The sequence below is a fragment of the Leuresthes tenuis genome, unplaced genomic scaffold (assembly GCF_036924035.1).
Source record: "Leuresthes tenuis unplaced genomic scaffold, fLeuTen1.0.hap1 SCAF_20, whole genome shotgun sequence".
Lineage (NCBI taxonomy): Eukaryota > Metazoa > Chordata > Actinopteri > Atheriniformes > Atherinopsidae > Leuresthes > Leuresthes tenuis.
In genome coordinates, this window is record NW_027325374.1 from 136,844 (window position 1) to 161,536 (window position 24,693).

At 44.6% G+C, this 24,693-nt stretch overlaps 1 protein-coding gene across 1 annotated transcript; it reads left to right on the top strand.

Annotated features, from left to right (window-relative positions):
- Window positions 1-1,105: 1,105 nt before the first annotated feature.
- LOC140278371 (rho GTPase-activating protein SYDE1) lies at window positions 1,106-22,077 on the top strand. The gene is made up of 14 exons (XM_072373357.1): window positions 1,106-1,367; window positions 6,274-6,536; window positions 6,776-7,244; window positions 7,328-7,666; window positions 8,322-8,517; window positions 9,152-9,315; window positions 9,934-10,053; window positions 10,132-10,220; window positions 10,360-10,497; window positions 10,592-10,718; window positions 16,474-16,649; window positions 20,990-21,251; window positions 21,380-21,658; window positions 21,864-22,077. Exons 1-14 carry the CDS (start codon window positions 1,283-1,285, stop codon window positions 22,043-22,045), a joined length of 2,889 nt encoding a protein of 962 aa, XP_072229458.1. The 5' UTR covers window positions 1,106-1,282; the 3' UTR covers window positions 22,046-22,077.
- Window positions 22,078-24,693: the final 2,616 nt, after the last annotated feature.

Consider the following 24,693-nt stretch of genomic DNA (forward strand, 5'->3'; position numbering starts at 1 on the left):
CCAGGTTTGAGATGCTTCAAAGACACTTTTCCTAAAGGGAAATGTGTTCCGGTTCATCTGTTTGACTTCTTTTTGATACATTCTTGCAGTGGAGGTGGGACTATGAAAACTTTTAGAAACCCAAAACAGACTTAGTGTGTTTAACAGAGTTATCCCAGTTTAGCAGTTCGTGTTTTTTTAAGATCTGACAGGATTTGGGGTTTCTATCTAAAACTTTCAGTGGGTTGTTTTCCAAAGTCTCCAGAACTTCTCCTCTGCCTTCCCTCTTAGGTTCAGGCATTAAATCCACCTGTTTATGGTAAGGAAAACACTGCGGCACCCTATGTGTCCCAACCTATTTGAAAAACACAACATGAGAAAGTGCTCCATCTGAAACATTTGGTTCTTCAGCACCGATACAAGATATTTGGGTTCAGAGGTCAGGTTGGTTCAGAAGGACGAATTCAGAACAGAGTAAGGAAACCTGTGTGATTTTCTGTACTGACCTTACTGTACTGATTTCCTCTTTAGTCCTCAGAACCGAGCTGCATTGTCTTTAATTATTTTGTTTTGAACACAGAGAAACCAGAAAAAAAGCTTCTTTGACGACTCAAACTGTGGAAGAGTTCAGATCTGAACTGTGGCTGAAAACTTGAAACCTGCTGCTCTAAAGGTCAGAAGAAAGCTCAAATTTATGCTTCAAGTGGGTTTGTGGTTTTACAGACAGCTTGCAGGACTCAAAAGCCACACTGTGAAAGAATAAATGAACCACCAACCAGCACACAACAAAGTCCAGCCCATCAGACATCAGCAGAACCGAAGGAGCTGGGAACAGAAATTGAAACAAGCTGCATTCTTGATTTGTAATTTTTATTTGATGTTCGGTTGAAGTGCAGCAGAAACTTTGATGAAACAAAGATCTGCAGATGTCGCCATGTTGATGAGAATGAGACTAAAGATCAAACGAAACACTTAGAATGAGCTGAAAGAAGTTTCTGTAGTTGTTTTGAAGGGAAACCAAACTCCAACTCCCATGAGCCCCTCCTTGTGCTCTCCCTCTTCCCCTTCAGAGGGCGGAGTGGGAGGAGTAGCAGGAGGTGGAGAAGGAGCAGAGGGGGAAGTTTGGGAAAGAATGTGTGGAATTCATTTCCTGTTGAGCAGCTCTCAGAGTGAAGGAGGAGACGCGGAGTCATGGCCAAGTCTGAAGTTGTCCTGCAGAAAGTGAAGGAGAAGGAGAGCTGACTCCTTCTTCTGCTGGATTACTTTCTCCTCGCGACTCAGAGGGAAGAGGACAAGGTGCACCATGGCTGAGCCCCTGCTGAAAAGGACCTTTTCCAGGCTGAGAGGCAAAGACAGAAGACGCAGAAAGACGGACCCAAAACTGAGCGGTGAGGCACCGATGCTCACTTTTCAATCACTTAGAGAGTTTGTGAACGCTTCACGTTTGTCAGCAGCTTCAGTCTGAAAGTGTTTGACATCCTGTTTGTCCAACTGAGGCTGGATGTCACTGTGGGCTTCTCCTCACGTCTCAGAGCATTTAACTCAGCTGCTACTTCACACTATTTTGCTGTGTTTCCTATCAAATGTCTGCTGGCTGCTGCTAACTTTGCTCTGTGGAAATGAGGAGCATAAAGTGGGTAAAAATCTTTCTGTGGCTGAGCTCAGAAACGGCTCGCAATTTCACTGAATCACTCAGTCAGCAGAGAAGTCATTTTTCAGCCTATTATGCATCAGCTGGGTTGGTTAGTTGGTGATCAGTTTTAAACTGGCAGTTGAATAAGGGCACTGTGAACGTCTGATAAAACAGGTTTCCTGTTCACCTGGTTCAGGACAAACCACCTCATATCGTCACATGCACAGAGTCTGCACTTATGGAGGCGTCCTGCCAACACGCTGCAGCAGGGTCCAGCAGCTCTGACTTTATCTGCTGTGGGTCCTGAGCCCAAATCTATGTTTACATTCCCAACAGAGAGCGGAGGTGGAGGGGTCACTGTGTGGTTATATAACACAACCTCTGCATCTATAAAGGGCAGAATCACAGTCTCTGTCACTCTGCAGCTTCACACTAACACACACTAGGAAAAAAAGAACCAGAAACAGACTTTTAAAACACATCTAGTCTGATTGGAACCGAGCTCCTCCAACACATCAAAAATTCAGCTGGGTTTAAATCCCTCCTACATGGAAACACTCAGCTGGACTCAGATGGTCCCAACTGCTCTGTTCGTGCTCCAAAGTTCCATCTTTCTGCATCTTTTAGTAAAAACAGTAAAGTGTATGTTAATCCAGCCGAATTCCAAATAAAGCTGCTCTCATTCACATATTTTTCTGTTTCTTTTGTCAGAAACTGGGACTGAAAATTAGCCCATCAAGACTACGTTTCAACTCAGTTCAAAATGATCAATTTTGTCTGGAATTAAGACATAATATATACTCTCCCTACTGTTTTTGCTAAAAGATGGACATTTAGACCATGTTGAGAGCACAAAGAATCATCTGAGTCTAGATGTCTGTTTGTGTAAATCTAAAGTAAGATCGTTCCTAGATTATGATCCATCCAGAAACTGGGACTATTCATTCTGGCAGCAGGTAACAGGTGAGACTGACAGGACCAGCAGACAGCAGGTAGTTAAGCTTATCTGGAAGCAGCTTGGGCTCTTGAAAACAGAACATCAGGTCCGCCTCATGTGCTTCACAGGGAGGTTATTTTTAGGCCAGATGTGTTCTAGATCAGATCTCATGGCTCAGTTTCTGAGTGTTGTTGATCAAACACACACACTGATTGTGTAATTTTCTGTGTCTGTACAGGAAAACAACCAATAGATCTGCAAACTTGTGATGTCATCTGTAATGGCACTGCTAGTAAAAAGGTTGCAGTGATAGAAGCAGGTATATTGAGGTGAATACGTGATGTTCAGTGATCAGGAATAAGTCTGATTCAGAAAACAGAGCTCACTGTTTCATCAGACTGCACACACATTAAAATCTCCTCCTGCTAGGACAACAGTTTCTGTTCGCTTACAGTCTTTATGCTAAGCTATGCCAACAGTTTCCCTCTCCATAGTCTTTATGCCAAGTTACGCCAACAGTTTCTGTTAGCTTACAGTCTTTATGCTAAGCTATGCCAACAGTTTCCCTCCGCTTAGTCTTTATGCCAAGTTACGCCAACAGCTTCCCTCTCCATAGTCTTTATGCCAAGTTACGCCAACAGTTTCTGTTAGCTTACAGTCTTTATGCTAAGCTATGCCAACAGTTTCCCTCTCCATAGTCTTTATGCCAAGTTACGCCAACAGTTTCCCTCTCCATAGTCTTTATGCCAAGTTACGCCAACAGTTTCCCTCCGCTTAGTCTTTATGCCAAGTTACGCCAACAGTTTCCCTCCGCTTAGTCTTTATGCCAAGTTACGCCAACAGTTTCCCTCTCCATAGTCTTTATGCCAAGTTACGCCAACAGTTTCCCTCCGCTTAGTCTTTATGCCAAGTTACGCCAACAGTTTCCCTCCGCTTAGTCTTTATGCCAAGTTACGCCAACAGCTTCCCTCTCCATAGTCTTTATGCCAAGTTATGCCAACAGTTTCCCTCTCCATAGTCTTTATGCCAAGTTACGCCAACAGTTTCCCTCTCCATAGTCTTTATGCCAAGTTACGCCAACAGCTTCCCTCCGGTTATTCTTTATGCCAAGTTACGCCAACAGTTTCCCTCCGCTTAGTCTTTATGCCAAGTTACGCCAACAGTTTCCCTCCGCTTAGTCTTTATGCCAAGTTACGCCAACAGTTTCCCTCCGCTTAGTCTTTATGCCAAGTTACGCCAACAGTTTCCCTCCGCTTAGTCTTTATGCCAAGTTACGCCAACAGTTTCCCTCTCCATAGTCTTTATGCCAAGTTACGCCAACAGTTTCCCTCCGCTTAGTCTTTATGCCAAGTTACGCCAACAGTTTCCCTCCGCTTAGTCTTTATGCCAAGTTACGCCAACAGTTTCCCTCTCCATAGTCTTTATGCCAAGTTACGCCAACAGTTTCCCTCTCCATAGTCTTTATGCCAAGTTACGCCAACAGTTTCCCTCTCCAAAGTCTTTATGCCAAGTTACGCCAACAGCTTCCCTCTCCAAAGTCTTTATGCTAACCAGGCTCAGTCTCAGACGAAACAGTCTCCAGATCAGCTAAAATTATAATCTGTTCATCTACACGTGTGCTTAATGTTCAGCTTCCTGCAGACAAAGTGGGTCAGTTGAGCACTTCCTGTCATTAGACTTTTGTGTGTGTGTGTATTTTTACTTCCTGTTTATCTCTCCCTGTGATGTTGCAGTTATCTAGACTTTCTGAAGATTTTAGATATCAAACCCTTTACCCCAACATGTTGATGTGTGGTTTGTATGCAGTCTAGTTATAAAACCAGACTCAGGCAGGATTAAATCAGCTCTGCTGAGTTTATATAAAACAACGTGTTGAAAGTTAGTGCCTTTATGAAGGAGTACAGCATACAACTCTTTATTCTTCATTTCAGGTGCCATAACAGCAAATACAATTCTAGTTTAACATCCATTTGATTAACATAACGGCGTCTCTTTGTAAGGGTGAAAAACAACAGTTACACACTTTGTGAGACCATATCAGTGTGATGCTGTGTGTGCTGCTGACTGCAGTCTTGTGTGTTTCTGTGTATTTTCAGACTAATGAATAGTGAATAGACAGCAGTGTGTTTGCTCTTTCATACAGAAGCCTCATTGACATCTGCACAGTCACAGCTGTTTAACTACTCCCCTCCCCCTCATGAATCTCTGAGCCTTCATCCCACCCTCCTCCTCCTCGCTGATCAGTGTTTCTCAGGCAGCTTAAAATTAAAAACAGATGGACTATCATTAGTTCTGAGACTCAGTCCCCTGTTGGTCTCCTTCAGGTGAGAGGAAGTGGAGGCAACTTCTGCAGTGTGTCACTTCCTGGCTGAGGCAGTTTAGTTTTTGGCAGCAGCTGGGATGAAGCTTCTGTCACCCACAGTCACAGTCTGAGACCGACCCCAAGCGCCTAAACGCTCTAACAGCCAACAGGGAGCCGATCAGGTCTCAGAACTACCATTTAAACTCCACATGATGATCATAATGGAGGAGTGTATTATCACCAGTTAACTGGCAATAAACCAGTAAGACTCTAACCACAACTGACTTCATGGGTTTTACCAGTTAGAAGTCCTGGAGTGACCAGAGGTCATGAGATTGCTTCAGATGACCAAACACCTTGAGGTCCTTGAGGACCCTTCTACAAGGTCCTCCTCAAAGGTTTTCCAGGAAAACCAGGACGTCAGATCACTTACAAATTTTTCAAGTCCGCATTTTTAATAATTTTATTTTGGGTATTTTGAGGAGGTTCTCCAAGTCCTAAAATAAATGCTAACAGAACCAGAAGCATTGGTCCTGTTGCTATGGATTCATGCAGATTTGCATACTTGAAGAGAGATTTACCTGGTTGTGTAATTTATTTGAGCATATGCCTGACAACCAAGCAGGATTAGTTTTCGTTTTACGCAGAAAGTTGTTCAAAGATCTCAGAATCACACACTAAGTGAAAAACAGACAGCTCAGAGGCTGAGCATACTGTCTGTCACTAGAACATCACACACATACACTGTCTGTGGGGGCAGAGGCTGGGAGTCCAGATGTTCAGGATGTGAGGCTGAACCTCTGGTTATACATTTCTCTCTGTGGGCAGAAACAGGAAGAAACGGGACTGAGTGGTTATAGATGATCAATAATGATTATCGGCCAGCCCAGAGAGCAGACTGAGGTGGCGCAGTCATGAAGCATCCTGATTATGTGAGCCGACCTCCTGAACAACTGCTTCCTGTAAACAAAGGAGCGGACTCTATAGTGCAAACTAACTTTGTTTCACACATTAAACACCCGAACATGTTCCATGCCATAAGTACGTGGACAGCTCCCCGTGGTTTGTACTCCAGACTCAGAGTTTCAGCCCATTCAGTCTGAAATGAATAAGACTTGAATGGCACGTATCAGAACTGAAACTGAGACCCAGTTCAGTAAGGGGGGGGGGGGGGGACCTTTCAGTTCTTGTTTGGGTCTTTCTGCTGAGATGTCCACATACTTATAGTCTGAATGGTACATCTGTGTCTATTTTTACCTCTGATTTAATGAATCTGTCTAATCTGGACTGAGCTGAGATACGGTTGGTATTGGTTCTGCAGCACAAACAAACAGGAAGTAAAGCCGTCTGAAAGCAGCAAACACCAGAAACTCACCACCAGCTCCTCTAACACGTAAAGCTTGTTTGGTGTGTTTCCTCCAGAAGCTCAGATCACGCCTGACACTGCCAGGACTTCTTCATCACCGATGACCACATCAAGAGCAGCAGCAGAGCCTGACCCCCACTCACCTCAACGGAATTATATCACAGTTGCTAAGAAACAGCAATGGGTGCTGCAGGGCATGTCAGCTCCGCCCTCCTGTCTTTGCTCCGCCCCCAGGCCTTTGGACCGGGAGCGACCGCCTAGGATGATATCCCAGGATGCATCTGGACAGGCCTGGAAACAGCGACCTGCGCAGGAAAGGGTACAGGATGATGTTCTGTGAGATGTTTGGATGTCTGGTACTTTATGGTAGCTCCTCTTGTAAATCCGTGTTGTTCTTGTTTGGGTTTTTGTTTCTTTCCCTCCCCTCTCCCAATAGTCCCCCTCCGGTTCTGTCTGAGCAGCCAGAACCTGCCTTATTCTGGACCTGCTGATGAACTCTCTCCTCCTGCTGCTTCTGTCCTCTCAGTGATTTGTATGTTGCTGTTTTTCCGGAAACAGCATTTCGGTGACAGGATGTGCGTCTCTCTGCCTGTGGATCCAGCCAGCACCACAACACAGCAGGAGGCCTCCCAGCCACCAGGGGGCTCCACAGACACTCCCGGCACCTCCACCAGCACGAAGCTGTCAGGACAGCGGGCCTACCTGCAGAGTCTGGACCGCAGCAGCCGAGCGTGGGTTCTGTCTTCAGGAAAGTCCCAGACTTCAGACAATGTGTGTGGACCTCTGACTGACAGTAGCAGCAACATCTGGTACAACCCCATCCCAGAGGAAGAGGATGCTGGAAGTCCATGTAGAGAAGAGGAGGTATGGAGGAGGAGGGATGAAAAAATGGAGGAAGATCCAACAAAGAGGGCTGGGCCTGGAGACACCAGAGCAGAGCTTGGAGGAGATGGTTGTGGCTGTCCACAAGAGGGCACCAACCCAAACATCAGCCACAAGACTGATGACATTGAAGCAGAAAACATAGGTAAAAGTCTTGCTTCCACCTCATGTCATTTCACACTACAACAGGTTTGCCACCTCATGACCATCTCTGTCTCTATCTGTTAGATTCCCCACCCTCAGACTCTAGCCCGATCTCTCAGAAGAAAGGGGGTGCATCTGGTAGTGTGATTGACAGGCTGAGATCTCCGGGTACAGTGAGGAAACTCTCTCTAAAGATGAAGAAACTTCCTGAGCTGCGCCGAAAACTCAGCCTTCGATCGTCTTCTCGTGCTCACCATCAGGGCAACAGCAGAGGAGGCAGGGATGAGTCTATCAGTAAGGACGCAACAACATCTTCAGCGTTGTCCAACCAGACTGTCATCAGCAGATATCACCTGGATAGCTCTACTCCCCCAGCCCGACCGCTACAGCGGTCATCAAGAGGACGCTCAGCTAGTAAAGGAGGTGAAAGCTTCAATTTCTTACACTGATCACTGTGTAAAACACCTGAGCAAAGTTGGCAAATGAGCTAGTAACACAATGTCAGGGTCATGAAATACTCCAGCCTGGTCTCACCTGAAAAGGTTGTAGTTACTGCATGCTAAGTCACTTGGTGGGTTATTCCAATACTTTTTTGTACTTTTGCATGTCATTTTATATCCTGCCCTGTACTTTTGCCCTAACCCTAACCATTTTGTGGTACAGTAATTTTGATATTATGCAGTATGATAGGAGGAGGCACTCACCCATACTGTACCCTAATCATTTTACTTGTTATTTAAAGGGCATAAAATCACCAAAACCTTGCGTGTATAAATGACATGTGAAAAAATGACTATATGCTGTTTATACACACTGCCATGACAATATGTTGAATGTTCTGGTGTAAAAACTGAACCACTTTACAAGGACCAGATGGTTTTGGAAATAACCAAAACTGCCTTTCCTACACTGCTATGTTGTTAATTTACAAATGCTTTAACATCTTCATCAAATATTAGTGGATCATATCAGTCAGCTACTACTGAAAAGTGAAACGGTTTTTCAGAATCTGGAAGAATATTCATCTGTATGAAGGCAGTGACAATGACCATATGTTAAAGGTCTGTTTGCCTTCAAGGGTATCTTAGTGATGGAGACTCACCTGAGCTGCTGCCACGACAACAGGCCTCTCAAGTCACAGCCTCCCACGAAGCACCATGTGATGTCAGCTCGTTCCAGCTGTACGTGGGCTCAGATCCACCACGGTGCAGCCAGCGGGTGACGGGATTACTGACAGTCCACTTGCTGGGCCTGGAGGAGATGAAGACTAGCAGGTACAAACACATCACCAACACCAGGAACTGATGAGTTACTCATTCAATGAAATACACTCAGTTTGATCGCAGCATCAAGAGGACATTAGAGGAACTGCATCTCAACTATGTGATCAGTTCTAGAATGTAACCTGGAATACAAAGAGCAGAAACGAGCAATGCTTTTATTAGGCCATTTTAGATGCCTTTCAAGCTGGGACCGATACACTTTTGTTGCTCATTGGTGTCACAAATAAAAGAACAGAGGGGGGGGGGGTTGAAGTTGATTCCCCGCTGAATCTCTTCTCAGCCATCAAGGGAGGAAGTATTAGAGATGAAACGGCCTGTGTGTGAGGATGAGCCATCTCGTGACTAACAAGCAATGCTGCCGTTACTCAACTGATTCCAACACACTGAAATGGCACTGAGCCATTTCTGATGGATCTTTGTGGATTTTCAAAGCAGCAGCCCAACAAGGATGTACTGATATTTGAAAATAAATTGTGTTTTGTGGGTGTAGAAAAGTAAAAATAAATCTGTCTCTTCAGATATCATCTTCCCTTGAAAGTGTGACATTGCTAACTTTTGTTCAGTGGTCTCTCTACAATGATTATGGTTCATTGTCTTATGTTTGTGTGGCTCTCTCTGGTCACAGGTCAGAGGGCACTAAGGAGGTCTTCTTGGCAATCCAGACTGATGGGCTAACAAGAGCAAGGACTGCCCTCCTGACCCTGCGAGGCTCCGCCCTGTCCTTAAACCACACCTTCCACCTGGAACTGGAGCGGGCCCGGCAGCTCCGCATTGTGGTGTTGACACCTGGTACTGCTCCTCCCCAATTTTCCCAGTTATCTGAACATCTATAAAGCAGAACAAGAACAAGAGCTGCTGACAGAGAATTCTGCTTCTCTAAATGACTGCTTTGTATCAGTATGAACAAAATCCAGGCTCATTCAGAGAGAACAGTACTTCCTGTAGGTGACATTGCCACAGCACATTAATGATGCAGTTATGTCATGAGATTCTAAGCAGAACTGGTATGTTCATGTCTCCATGAATAGTTTCACTCAACATGGGAATTTCACACATTGTAAAAATCAAAGGATGAGATTCTGGATAGGATTTTAAATTAAAAAAAATAAAATAAGACAGATCACACAAACAGATTGTATCTAAACCACCAAAAAAAAAAAAAAAAAAGTAGCTTATAGGTCTTTAACCCAAGAGGGAACTGTACTGACAGATACGATCAACTATCCTGAATATTCACTGCAATTTGTGATAGAAGGGCTCAAATTTCAGCTATGAGGAAAAGTAGGGCAGAAACTATAGTCTGGTAAAAGACCCTGTTTAACCCAGGTTACTGTTGGGATGTGCAGACCAAACCACTGGTCCTTAATGATGTCCATTTTTATTCTTTTTGGATGTTTGTGCGTGCAGCCGGCCCACCAGCAGCTGGGGGGGTTAAACTGGCCACTGAGCAGAGTCACGACTCAGCCGGTCCAACCAGAAATAGAGTGTGTTGCTTAGGTGGGGTCTCCATCCCGCCACTCTTCAAAGGTTCGTCACACTGTACAGTCCACCTGTATTTGTGATTGATTGGCAGTAAATTATGAGAAGGGGTGTTTTCTGTCTCAGGCAGTCGCAGTCAACAGCTCTGTGTGAAGCTGGAGCCTAGAGGACTTCTTTATGTCAAACTGTCTCTTCAGGAAAAGTGGGACACACAGGTACTCACCAATATTACATTTACTATAAATATAGCCACCAAACTACTTTGCATCCCTCAGAGTGACGATATGATTCATAATCACAACCAATCTTTTAATTTAAACGTGATGTTTAAAAGAATCATGATTCTGTCTTGAGCTCATCCGGGACACATCCTTACCCTCTAATGTGTTTGGCGTGGAACTGCATCATCTGGTGGAGAAAGAAGGATCTGCATCTCCAGTGCCCCTGCTGATCCAGAAAACTGTGGCAGAGATAGAGCGACGAGGACTGAAGGTTGAAACACAGCAGTCACACCAGCAGCTTCATAAATTATTGATTGAGTACATTGTGCTAAATGCTAACATGAGTGTGTGAACGTGTGTGCCAGGTGGTGGGTCTGTACAGACTGTGTGGTTCTGCTGCAGTGAAGAAGGAGCTCAGAGATTGGTTTGAGAGGAACAGTTCAGCCGTCAGTCTGTCTGAGGACCTCTACCCTGACATCAACGTCATTACAGGTCAGTGAACACAGCTTAGGACCTTAACACCTCACCTGATGTAGACTTGGACTGCTGTGGATCCAGTCTGTTAAAGTTTGTGGTGGTGGAGACAAGAGAGCCCAAATATGGAACAGCATATGGAGGCTGATGAGAAACTGATGATAAACTGTGTTTATTTGAAAACCCACCAATCAAAGCTGCAGCAGAGATGGTAAACTAAATACAAACCTGAAAGCAAAACCATCTGTGCAAAGATTTTAATAGCAAGGACCTGACAAAGAGAGCTGAACAAGGGGGTATAAATACTGAGGGGAACTAATAAGGAAGTGGCTGCAGCTGTGGTTGACAGGTGTGGAAGTGGAGCCAACAAGGGAAACTGCAGGGAAACTGCAGACACTAGGAGTGATGACAAGATAAGGGATAATGCAGGGATAATGTAAGCTTCACCAAGAACACAGAACCATAGGTCTAAGAAATGATTGCAGACAAAAGACCAGAAACCCAAAAAGACAGGAAAATCAAAAACAAGAAAACATGAGAGTTTCCCGAACAAAAAGAGAGATCAAGCCTCAACAAATACAAACAGAATTACTCCTAATTTAAAACAATGATTCAAGAAGACCAAGACAACAAAAAACAAATCCAGAGACCAAAACCCCACCAACCCAAACAGTCTAAAACATTTTAATCAGTGGTATCTGAGTGACTCTGTGTCACTGAGATAATGTGCAACCCAGATCTACATCAGTACAGTCTGATACAATAGCATGGCCTCCGTGACTTTATCCTTTTTTGTGTCAGAGATTTGGACGTTTAGGCAAGGCAAGTTTATTTGTACATTTCACCAACAAGGTGATTCAAAGTGCTTTACAGAGACATTAACACAGAAGAAATAAAAAGTGTAATTCAAACAAAAAAGGAAGAAATAAGAACAATAGATCAAATCAGAACAATAAAGATAAGATTGCATAAAAATGTGATAAAAATTATATGTATGAAAGATAAGATAAAATAAACTGTAATAAAAATGTAAATGATGATAAAATCAGTAGTTAAAATATGATTACGTGTTGAAACTCAAGCTTATTTGGAGCTTTATTCAAATGCATGCTTCAGCCTGGACTTAAATACTGAATGTTTCAGCTGATCTGAGGCTTTCTGGGAGTTTGTTCCAGACATGTGGAGCATAGAAGCTGAATGCAGCTTCTCCAGGTCTGGTTCTGACTCTGGGAACTGATAAAGAACCGGATCCAGATGACCTGAGGGGTCTGGGAGGTTCATAGTGGGTCAGGAGGTCAGAGGTCAGAGCTTTATGGACCAGCATCAGAGCTTTAAAGTCTATCCTCTGATGGACCAGCATCAGAACTTTAAAGTCTATCCTCTGATGGACCGGCATCAGAACTTTAAAGTCTATCCTCTGATGGACCAGCATCAGAACTTTAAAGTCTATCCTCTGATGGACCAGCATCAGAACTTTAAAGTCTATCCTCTGATGGACCGGCAGCCGGTGGAAAGACCTCACAGCTGGACTGATGTGCTCCACTTCTTTGGTCTCAGTGAGGACTCGAGCAGCTGAGTTCTGGATGAGCTGCAGTTGTCTAACTGACTTTTTAAAGATGCTGTTACAATAATCAAGCCTACTAAAGATGAAAGCATGGACTAGTTTTTCCAGGTCCTGCAGAGACATCAGATCTTTTAGCCTTGATATATTCTTAAAGTGATAGGAGGCTGACTTTGTTATTGCCTTAATGTGTTTTTCCAAATTTAGGTCTGAGTCCATCACTACACCCAGATTTCCGGCCTGGTTGGTAGTTTTTAGATTTATAGATTGAAGCTCTGTGGTGACTTTCAATCGTTTATCTTTGGCTCAAAGACAATTACCTCAGTTTTGTTTTTGTTTAGCTGGAGGAAGTTGTGGCACATCCAGTCATTAATCTCCTCAATGCATTTTCCAAGGGCCTGTACAGGCCCTCTGTCTCCTGGTGACATTGTAATATACATCTGTGTGTCATCTGCATAGCTATGGTAGTTTATTTTGTTGTTTTTTATAATCTGTGCCAGTGGGAGCATGTAGATGTTAAACAGAAGAGATCCCAGGATGGAACCTTGGGGAACTCCACATGTGATGCTTGTCTGCTCAGATGTAAAGTTACCTATTGACACAAAGTACTTCCTGTTCTCTAAGTATGTTTTAAACCAGTTTAGTACAGTTCCGGAAAGACCAGCCCAGTTCTCCAGTTGTTTGAATAATATATTGTGGTCAACTGTATCAAAGGCAGCACTGAGATCCAGTAAAACTAAGACTGACATTTTTCCACCGTCTGTATTCAGACATATGTCATTAAACACTTTGGTCAGAGCAGTCTCAGTGCTGTGGTGCTGTCTAAAGCCTGACTGGAAGGTATCATAGCAGTTATTTTGTGTTAAAAAGTAATTAAGCTGTTGAAAAACCGCTTTTTCAATGATCTTACTTAAAAATGGGAGATTTGAGATGGGCCTGTAGTTGTTCATTTGCGTCTTGTCAAGATTGTCCTTTTTCAGCAGAGGTTTAATTACAGCTGTTTTTAGTGGCTCTGGAAACACACCTGACGTTAAGGACAAGTTCAGGATCACTAACAGGTCTGACTCCAAAGTCTTTGAGACCCCTTTGAAAAAACCTGTTGGCAGGATGTCTAAACAGCAAGAGGAGGAGTTCAGGTGACGTAAGATGCCCTCCAGGTCTTTACTGTTAATGGGTTGAAATAGTGTCATGGTGCTTAAACCGGTTTTCGGTGGACACAGTACATATGCTGAACCTGCTGCTGATGCACCAACTGCTTGTCTAATATTTTGGACTTTGTCTGTGAATAATTTGGCAAAGTCATTGCAGGCCATGGTGGAATGGAGTTCAGTTGCCACTGACACAGGAGGGTTTGTTAGCCTGTCAACTGTAGCAAATAAAGCCCGAGCATTATGACTGTTTTTGGTGATGATGTCAGAGAAGTAGGATTTCCTTGCATTCCTCAGGTGTAAATTATAAGAGTGAAGTTTCTCTTTATAGATGTCATAATGAACCTGGAGATTTGTTTTCCGACACTCTCTTTTCCCATTTTTCACCAGTGTGGAATTTCGCCATGGAGACTTCTTCCTTCCAGAGAAAACCTTCACCTTAATGGGAGCAATAGCATCCATAACATTTAACATTTTAGCATTGAAGCTACTGACAAGCTCACTGACTGAACCCCCGGACAGGGCAGGTGTTAAATAGAAGACCTGGTTAAAGATCTCACTACTGTTTTCAGTTATACACCGTTTTGAGATCACTGCTGTTGAGACATTTGCGTGCACTGAGATCGTTCTCTCAAAGAAAACACAATGATCAGACAGACCCACATCAGGCAGTCAGTGGGGTTACATGAGTGCCATCGGATCGGATTTATGGCTAAATTACAATAAGACTGAGCTAATCAGTTCATGTAGACACCTTAATCTGACGGATCGGAAACGGATCGTATCGGATTACTCGCGACCCCGAGATAACTCAATCCAAACGTGCATTTAGATGGCAGAAGCACGCTGTGGATCGTATTGAGCGTTTTGCGCATGCTCGAGATTTTTTCCCAGGATCATCACCCGGAAGTCGAAGGAGACGATATTACTGTTGTTGTCGCTGCTGTCGGAAATAAATAAACAATGCGATGAAGAATGCGCCATTGTGCATCGCGTTTGTGCCATAACCATCCTCATCATAAACTAAATTTAGAGGGACATAGCTTCATCTTGCTCTTCGGTCTCCATCTTTCTCAAATGCCTTAGTTTTGTTGTTTTGGACTCACCCAGGGATCTGCCAGGCCCTTTGCTCCACCCTGCAGGGACTGGCCACGGTCATGCTGAACATTTGGGTTTCCTTGTGCTCTGGGACATCTGTCAGCAAAGTGTCCAAGCTCGCCACAAGCCCAACACGCTCTCATGGCCCTTTGTCCTCCTGGTGGGTCTCTCCTGGACCCTCGACAGGGTTGATATGGGACTTGTCCCCCTGAACGTTGTATGTAAGGTGGTTGTGTTATGACATGTAGTGTGAGGTTCGTTGCAGTTGAGGGTTGGAATACCTGTTTAGTGGCCCCCGGCGTCAGCAGGGCCTGACCTTTTACCTTTTGCTTCCCTTGCTGTTCTCCCAACTGCAACTGTGCCAGTTTCCTTTGGATCTTGTTGTCCTCCTCCTTCCGTTTCCCTTCATTTTGTCAGTATCTTTCGACTGTGTGTACCACATGCTGCCGGAACTGCCTCGCCCGAACTGGATCAGGCATACCCTCTAGAATAGAGTCTCTGAGCAATGTCTTTAACACTTGGACTCTTTCAATTTCTTCCTGCGTTTCTTGTTTCCATTTTCTCAATTGATGTTCAATATACGCTACTGGACTCTCCGTATCTAACAGTGGCTCACCCTTTAATACACTCGGGTCCACTCTCGAAGGATACTCAGCGCGCAGTGCTTTCCACAGTGCAGCTCAATTTGCATTAAACTCAGGTCTATCTGCTCGGTGACTAAACATCCAATCATTCTTGCTGTGTCTCAAAATGTCCTCCATCGTAGAAGCTCCAAAACACTGTGCCCATACTGCGTTAATGTCTCCCACAGCTAACAGTTTGCCCACAGTTTCTTCTTCAAAAGCTCTTATCCACTTGATTGCACCCTCGTGAATATCTGACAGTTGAGTAACCATCCCTGCAAGGTCGAGCGTCTGCCATGGCACATAATGTCCCTGGGTCCATTTTATCATAATTGAATACTGTCCTGGATCAGTATATCTATCTGGTTTGTGAAACATGCCCCTATAGAACTGGAATTCATTTTTCAGAGTTTTCTTGCGATACTTGTTGATTCCACCTTCAATCTTTTTTCTGTTCTCGAGTCAATCAATCATCAGTACCCGTCTGCTCCTTGACTAGTGAAAATAATTTCCACATATAACTAATAACTAACATGTGCCTTGCTCCGTGGGTTATTGCCCTTCTTCTTGCCTCTGCTGTCTCTCCTTTCCGAAGCTCTTCTCGGGTGGGGGCAGATGGAGTTCGTCCTCAAGGTTTCTGCTGGGATTTGTTTGTTCCTCTCTATGAGATAACTCCACGTTTATCTCAGCCTTGGCACCGAACACAGATGGATGACGTAGGAAATAAAATATGTTGGAGGTGAACAGTTTCACCCTTGACTTGTAAAAATTAAATCCATTTGCCTTAAAAAGATCCCTGTGTTCTCAAAATATTTAATTATAACATTAATTTAAACATTTAATTATTGATAAAATGCACTGAGTGGTCAGCACATGACAATAAAAGCCATTTATTCAGTGCCAACAACCTGTTGAATCTTTCCTCTCCTCCTCTGATAAAAAAAAAATCTGCATAAAATCAATAAAATAAGCAAAGCAAGCAGAGAGCAAGCCTCAGCTGTAACAAGCCGTAACCAAGGTTATTATGTTTATGTTTATGCATTTGGCTGACGCTTTTATCCAAAGCAACGCACTCTGATATCCCAGGTAGGTAGGTAGTGTAAGGGGGTCTTACCTAAAAACCCCTACTGGAGGTAGCAACTTCAGGGGGGTCAGGATTCAAACCACAGTCACCCACATGAAAAGTGGCAATCTTACCACTACACTATCCATACATATTTATACTCGACCTCAGTAATTAGAACTTTAACTTAATGAGGTGGACCTGAAACTGAACATTGACCTTATGCACATGTACCTTGTCAACTTGTGTCTTGACTGTCCTTGAACCTTTGTCTTCACAGGGATTCTGAAGGACTACCTGCGGGAGCTGCCATCTCCCCTCATTACCAGGACCTTGTACCAGGTAGTCCGGGATGCCATGACCCTGCGACCCCCACCTATCCCACCTGTGGCCCCAGAGTCCCAGCTGGCCCAGAGCACTGTGGAGCTGCTGTCCTGTTTACCACCTCCAGAGAGGGTAGCACAGAGTACTACTACGATGACTACTACTACTATAGTACAGCTTGGTGCTATTGATGTTTTCTCTATATTCTCCACTCTGCCCTCTTCCATCAGAGTCTATAGGTCAAAGACAGAACCTAAACTCTAAAGTTAGAAAAACATTCTGTTGGTGTAGAGCAGGGATGTCCATATCCGGCCCTTGAGGGCCGCTGTCCTGCAGGTTTTAGATGTTGCCCTGATTCAACACGCATGATTCAAATTAAATGGATATCTTCAAAAGATTGTTAAGTTCTGCACAAGCCTGCTAATGATGCATTGATCTGAATCAGGTGTGTTGAAGAAGGGAAACATCTAAAACCTGCAGTACAGCGGCCCTCGAGGACCGACCTTGGACATCCCTGGTGTAGAGTCAAAAAAGAATAACCATACACTGTAAGACAAAGATAACTATACATCGTATGATAAAGATAACTGTACACCGTATGGAAAGATAAATATAGATGGACCAGATACAAAGTTGAGCTCCTGCATTTGTGCTGTAAACCCGCAGTCTATCTGATGTCCATTAGGAAGCAACATCTATTTCTGTGAAAGAATGTCTTGATGAGTTCATCGTCTTTGTTACTACTTTCAAATCTTAGAAAGAATAGAATCGAAATAGAATAGAAAAATACTTTATTTATCCCCCAGTGGGGGAAATTCAAATTAGTCGAGTAGCTAAAATTTTTTAAAATATTTACAATGATTTCGTACGAAACAACAATAATAATGACAATAATAATCAATGACGAAATAAATCAAATAAATTTGAGAAGAACATGTCAGAAGTCACTATTAATAAGCCTTACGGCTCCTGAACCTCTCAGTCCTGCAGGGCAGTGAGATGAGCCTCTCACTGCAGCTGCTCCTCTGACCTGCCAGGATGCTGTGGAGAGGATGTCTATTATTATCCAAAACAGAATATAATTTCCTCCTCATCCGTTGCTCCATCACAGCACTTAGAGAGTCTAGTCTTCTGCCTACAACAGAACTGGCAAAAAGTTATTTTTGGTCCAACCATAGAAGGACTCCACAAGGTCCCTGTACTCCTTCTCCTGTCCACCGCGCACACATGCCACAACAGCCGTATCATCAGAATACTTCTGTATGTGGCAGGACTCTGAGTTGCACCTGAAGTCTGATGTGTTCAGGGTGAAAAGAAAAGGAGCCAAAACGGTACCCTGTGGAGCCCCAGTACTGCATTCTAGTGTTCCAGAAACACATCTCCCCATCCTGACATACTGTGGTCTGGCAGTCAGATAGTCTATAATCCACGATGTCAGGGAGGGGGCCACACCCATACCTACAAGCTTATCTTTCAGTATGGGAGGCCGTATGGCTGAAGGCACTGGAGAAGTCAAAGAACATGATTCTCACATATGAACCAGGTACATCCAGATAAGCATATGCAGCATGTACGGAACTACGTCTTCCACTGTTTCTGGTAGGCAAACTGGAGGGGGTCAAGATCCTCAGCAACCTGCAATCTCATGCGACGAACAAGGAGTCTCTCCAAGGTCTTCATGACATGAGATGTCAAAGTTACCGGTCTGTCTACCATTCAGCTCCACCGGTTTCCCTAATTTGGGCACCGGTATGAGACAAGAAGTTTTCCACAGCACTGGGACTTTTTCCATCTGAAGGCTCATATTGAAGAGCCTATGAAGAGGGACTGTGCTGGTCAACTAGCAGCCCCTCAGAAACCTTGGACAGACTCCATCTGGGCCTGCAGCCCTCCCTGACTGAAGTCTCCTGAGCTCAGCTCCAACTTCCTTTATAGTTAGACAAAGAGGTCGTAGCGGAGGGATGACGACAGGAGTGATGTATCAATGTTAGAGATGGGGGGTGGATGTGCACCTGGGTTCAGGATTCCTGGTGGTGGAAGCTGCTGCAGAGGTGGAGGTGTGGCTGGGTTCAGGAGGTCTAGTGGTGGAAGCTGCTGCAGAGGTGGAGGTGTGGCTGGGTTCAGGAGGCCTGGGGGTGGAAGCTGCTGCAGAGGTGGAGGTGTGGCTGGGTTCAGGAGGCCTGGGGGTGGAAGCTGCTGCAGAGGTGGAGGTGTGGCTGGGTTCAGGAGGCCTGGGGGTGGAAGCTGCTGCAGAGGTGGAGGTGTGGCTGGGTTCAGGATTCCTGGTGGTGGAAGCTGCTGCAGAGGTGGAGATGTAGTCAGGTGGAGGAGGAGGCTTGGTGCTGCGAGTTGCCATTGAGGTGGAAGTATAGCTGGGCAGTGGAAGCAGTATAGAGGAAGCAGCTGTAGTGATGGGGGTGGGGGGGGGCAGCAGCAGAGGTGGAAAAAGTATCACAGTACCACAGTATCAAACCTGTTGTAATATTGGTTAAAAGTATTGGCTCAGTCCACATCACCTTCCACAGACTGAGAGTTTTTCAGTCTATCCAGTGATGGTCCTCCTGCCCCTCCACCCCTCCTTGGTGTTATTGTTGTCTAGCTGTCTCTCTACCTTTTTCTTGTACTCCACCTTAGCTCGATGTCGTGTCTTTTTATCGTTTACCGTTGTACATTCCTCCGTCTTTCTCCATCCCCATTCTGGAACGCCCTCTTTTTCTGGTTCAGGAGGTCTTTGATGTCACTGGTGATCCATGGTTTATTATTCGGATAGCACCTTACAGTCCTCACTGGAATCACAGTGTCCCTACAGAAGTTAATGTAGTCAGTGATGTTGCTGACCCTCCTGTCCATGTCAATGTCCATTTCTTCTTCCTCCAGCAGTACAGCCCAGTCTGTGACATCAAAGCAGTCTCTCAATGCATCACCTCTGGTGACCACTTCCTGAAAGATCTGGTAGTAACAGGAAGTATTTGTACACAAGGTCTGTATGTGGGTTGTATATAGACCATGCTGTGATCAGATCTACCCAGTGGTGGAAGAGACACTGCCCTGTAAGCCTCCTTCAAGTTAGCATAGAACAGATCTAATGTCCTTTCTCCACATGTTGGACAGTCCACATACTGTACAAAGCCAGTCAGGCAGGAGGATAGAGAGACGTGGTTGAAATCCCCTGTGATTGCAATGAATGCCTCAGGATGCTGGGTCTGTATGTCCACACATGAGTCTGGTGTATTGTCGTTCAGCCAGGACTCAGACAGAGATCAAACTGCTCTCCTTATACAGCCGTTGGTTCCGCACAAGCACCTCAAGCTCATCACACTTGTTTGGTAGCGAGTTAGCGTTTCCCATAATCACCGAGGGCAGAAAAGACTTGTACCTCCACCTCCTGTTGTCCCTCTTTGCCTTTCGTTTTGCTCCAGCTCTGCATCCACGGTACAGCTTTTTTAGCTCGGTCGGAATTGGATGTTTAATTCCTCGACCAATCCTTGACAGAGCCAACGGTTCTTCTCTTGTGTACACTGCTCTAGTACTGGTAGCAGTGCACATTGTCAAAAAATATAAAAAATAAAACGAAATGTAAGTAAAAAGCAGATTTCTAAAAATCACTAAAAAAGTTTAGATAAAAACTAAAAATGACATATGATTATATAAACAACGAACAAAATTGAGAGCTATGCAGACTTGCTGCCAATAAAGCCGGCGCATAGCAACTGCTGATAAAGCAGGGCTTGTTGAGCCTCATTTTGATTGAAAACCTCCTACCCAATGGGAATGAGTTCTGTCAGATTCACCGCTTACTTGGTGGTAACATCATGTGGTTTCATAGCCTTTGACAGTATAACACATTCTCTTGTCTGAGGTCCAGATACATCGTGGGTAGGGTAGGCTTAACGCTTAAAATACAGTTGCTGTTAACTATGGGTACACGTGTTTATCATGGCTGCCTCGCATATCCGCATGACTTTGGTGCATTAGTCTTCAGAAATTAACGTTACGCATATACACACTGCAGTATGTAGTGTGTGTAAGCTATCTTTTGATGTTTCCTGCACCGTGCTTGGTGTAGAGGCTATAATACCGCCGCTGTCGCTTTTTCTGCCGTGATCTTAGAACAAATGAAATGCTAACCACTCCTATTCACCTCACATTCACTGTTTATCAGAGTGCTTCTGCTAACATGCTGTAAATTCAGTGGCAGTGTCCAGTCTCATTGGATCAGGTGTCCCCCCTGGTGGAATCCTCCGGTAACAAGCATACTACATAGGAAGTATGTGAGCAGTTATGCTGAGAAATTGAGACGATTACTTTCATGAATGTGAAGTGAAACAGCAACTGTATTTTCAGCCTAAATCTGACATCAGGTATGATTCCCCTGCCTGTTGGATCGGGCCAGTGATGATTGATCTCTGATTATTTCCTGCTTATTGATCATCCGTTCTCTCGGAATAACGACTATATTTTCCTCCCTTAAGGCCACGCTGTCCCTCCTGCTCAACCACCTCAGCCTGGTGGCATCCTTCAGCTTTTCCAACAGGATGACACACCAGAACTTGGCTGTCTGCTTCGGCCCAGTGCTCCTCACTCCAACCCAGGAAGCCTGGAGGGCAGGAGGAGGAGGAGCAGGACGGGCAGGAGGACTAGAGAAGGGCCTGGGTCCTGGTGAGGAGATGGCAAGTGCTGTGGACTTCAAACGGCATATTGAAGCCTTGCACTACCTGCTCCAGATGTGGCCAGGTGAGATGGGGGGAGCAGCACTGTCAATAACCTGAAGCCCCACCCACTTTGATACCCTGTTGTTGCCATGGTAACCATTTAATCACTTGGCTCAGCTTCAAATTTTTTCTCCTAACCTTTCTCCTCAGTGCCAACCCATCGAGTCCCAGCAGACGACCACACCGACCCCACATCTACCCATAATCCCTCAGGCCAGTATCAGCGCCGGCCTGTCCTGCGACTGGCTCTGCCTCCGAACCCCGAGGAGGAGGTTGTGGTGTCACGTCGAGGACGTGGAGGCGTGACCAGACTGGAGAGTCCACCCCCGATCAACCGATACGCTGGAGACTGGAGCGTCTGCGGACGAGACCTTCTGTCCAGACAGGAAGCCGACTACGATGAGGTGGCAGGAAGTGAGAGCGATGCAGGTAAAAGCCGTCTGTAGCCCAAGTATCTGCTTTATCCAAACGCGATTCATTCTGAATTAGTTTGAGATCCTAATGACCAAAAGTGGAAAACAAAGAGATGTAAAAAGATCTTATCTTAGAAGGTTAGGTAAGAACGTTGATGTTAGAACATTTAGATCCCTTTAGAGCTGTTCTTGACTCCTCCTGATGGTTCTTATTGTTTCAGGCAGTGGAGATGAAGAGGAGGGGAGGAAAGAGGTGTGGTCATCAGGCGGAGGTCCTCTGTATATGGACGAATTCATGGACTTTGATGCTCCGTTTAATTGTCGGCTCAGTCTGAAGGACTTTGACACCCTGATCCACGACCTGGACCGAGAACTGGCCAAACAGATCAACATCTGCCTGTAGAAGAGGAGGAGGAGGAGGAGGAGGAGGAGGAGGAGGAGGAGGAGGAGGAGGAGGAGGAGGAGGAGGAGGAGGAGGAGGAGGAGGAGGAGGAGGAGGAGGAGGAGGAGGAATTAGATTTTCCTTCAGGTGTTTGAATCAGCTCCAACAGTTTAACGTTGCCTTTATTGGGACAAGCAGGGATGGTTTGCAAAGTTCATCAGTTTCTCAGTGTTTATGAGAAAACCTTCTGAGAAATCTGACATTTGTTCAATTTGTCATATTTATATTTGAAGGATGTTCTAAAGCAGGGGTCAGGAACCTTTTTGACTAAGAGAGCCATGAAAGCAAAAAATTTGGAAATTTATTTCAATGAGAGCCATATAATATATTTTAAAAGTGAATCAGTAGCTCTTGGCTCGCTTTCTTTCTGCCGTCTCCTGCCGGGTATTTTGATGCAAAGGTAGCATGGCGCGTGTCGAAGTGCCGCTTTACATTCGACCGTTTCATCGATGTAATTTTGTCTTTGCAAATTAGACACACCGCAGAATTTGCTCTCTCCACAAAGGCGAATTCTTCAGTCCATTCGGCCTGAAATGTACGATACTCGTCATCTTTTTTTCTTTTTCGCCATCTTCTTTGTCGAAGGGTTAGCTTTGAGCTAATGACCGAGCAGACTGATTCAAAAGGGGCCGCTGCCAACGTAGTCCAGTATCATCCAATTAAAATAATGGACAATTGCTCCTGCAGCCCTGAACAGGACATGAAAAATCGATGGATGGATTAAAACAAGTGAGAATATTTTGTTTTATCTGCGAGCCAGAGGCAATCATCAAAAGAGCCACACCTGATCTAAAGGTTTCATCTAAATAGGAGCAAAATACCCTTATGTTAATTATTACAGTAATTATGAGAATTGTGAGATAAACAAAACCACGACATTTTATAGTTACTAATTTATGATCACAGATTTTTGGCAAGAACAAAACAATTATGAAGTTTATTCAGTTTTAATGAGATACAAAGACAAATATGGACAAAAATCCCTTTGTTGGTCAGATTAAAACTTCCTGCTCGGGACAAACCGAGGCTTGGTGGTGAAACAAGGTTTTTGTTAAGAGATGAACATCATCAGCCATTGAGTTAATTATTAATATATTTATACATTTACGTGATTCAGAAGCATCATTAAATATGAATAAATCAGCGCCAAAGTCAAATTCATCCTCCCAGTTCAAAGAGGAATCTGGTTTCCCAATAACAGAAAAAATTAAAATGTCTGAAACATCAGACCGTTTTCTCATTATGAAATGTTTGAATCAGAAGAAAATACAAAAACTAGAATTCAGCAGATCTTTGATTCACTCTGCTGTCAGCAGAAAATTCATATCCAAAAATGTGTGATTAAGAATTAACAAATCAGCAGAACTTAGTACCAGGATTAGATCTTCGGTCAACGTCTTGAAGAAGGAGAAGTTCTGTGAGGAGCTGCAGGAACCTGTAGGACCCTTACTGCTGATTCCTCCTTCACCCAGTCAGCAGGAGTTCTGCTTGATTCTAACAGCTCCCATCACAACAGACACTCTGAAGTCTCACATGTGAAGATGACCAAGTTCTGGGCATCAGGGTCCATTTAAGGTGGGTCCTGATGGGTCCTGGTGGGCTACAGTGGGTTCTGTGGGCCCTGTTGGGTCCTCTTGGGCCCTGGTGGACTACAATGGCTTCTGTTAGTTCCTGGTGGACTACAGTAGGTTCTGTTGAGTCCTGGTGGACTATAGTAGATTCTTTTGGGTCTTGTTGGGCCTTGTTAGACGACAGTTGATCTTGTTAGGTTCTGTTAACCCTTGGTGGACTACAATGGGTCCTGGTGGACTACAGTAGGTCCTTTTGGGGTCTTGTTAGGCCCTATTGGGCCCTGTTAGACTACAGTGGGTTCTGTTGGGGCCTATTGGGCCCTGCTGGACTACAGTAGGTCCTGTTGAGGTCTCTGGTGGACCCCGTCAGACTACAGTGGGCCCCTGGTAGGCCCTAGTGGACTATAGTGTGGACTATATTGGGTCTTGTAAGGCCCTGTTTGGTCCTGGTGGACTACAGTAGGGCTTGTGGTTCCTGTTGATACCTGGTGGGTCCTGTTCTGTTCTTGGGTTGTTTGCACTGTTGAAATCATACTTAGTTGAAAAGAAACGCGTAGTTGAAGTGAACAAACTGCTGACTTCGCCGCTCTGCTGGCGCTGTCAGATTTCCTCTTCTAGGGTTTGAACCCGAACTCTATAGGGGCTTCAGGGACAGGGCGCCCCCTGCTGGTGCCTGTGCCGGCTTCTTGGTCCGGCAGCTGGTTCTGGAGCAGAGCGAGGTGAACTGCAGTGTATTTCAGTATTTCCATGGTACAGAGTTTCAGACTGTGAGTTTGTGAAGCCACAGAGTCATTTTTTGTTGTTTGTTTTTGACAGTATTACCTTTTTTGCACAGTTTCGGTCAGCACTTGTGTTTTTTATTGACAATGACAATGTTTCTATGCAGATAATGTAACCAAAGTGTTAAAGCACAGTTCCTCTTGGAGCAACCACAGCAGCCTGTCTGTATGTCTTATTACTGCAAACATAAAATAAACTCATTATTTTACTATGGGCTGATGGACTGAGTTATTAAGCTGCGAATCTGAGGAAGTATTG

What these genes read in the sequence shown, in the direction of transcription:
- LOC140278371 (XM_072373357.1), top strand. Translation starts at nt 1,283, where the DNA reads ATGGCTGAGCCCCTGCTGAAAAGGACCTTTTCCAGGCTGAGAGGCAAA. An exon ending in GACGGACCCAAAACTGAGCG is followed by an intron (nt 1,368 to 6,273) that starts GTGAGGCACCGA and finishes TGTTTCCTCCAG; the next exon opens with AAGCTCAGATCACGCCTGAC. An exon ending in CATTGTGGTGTTGACACCTG is followed by an intron (nt 9,316 to 9,933) that starts GTACTGCTCCTC and finishes TTGTGCGTGCAG; the next exon opens with CCGGCCCACCAGCAGCTGGG.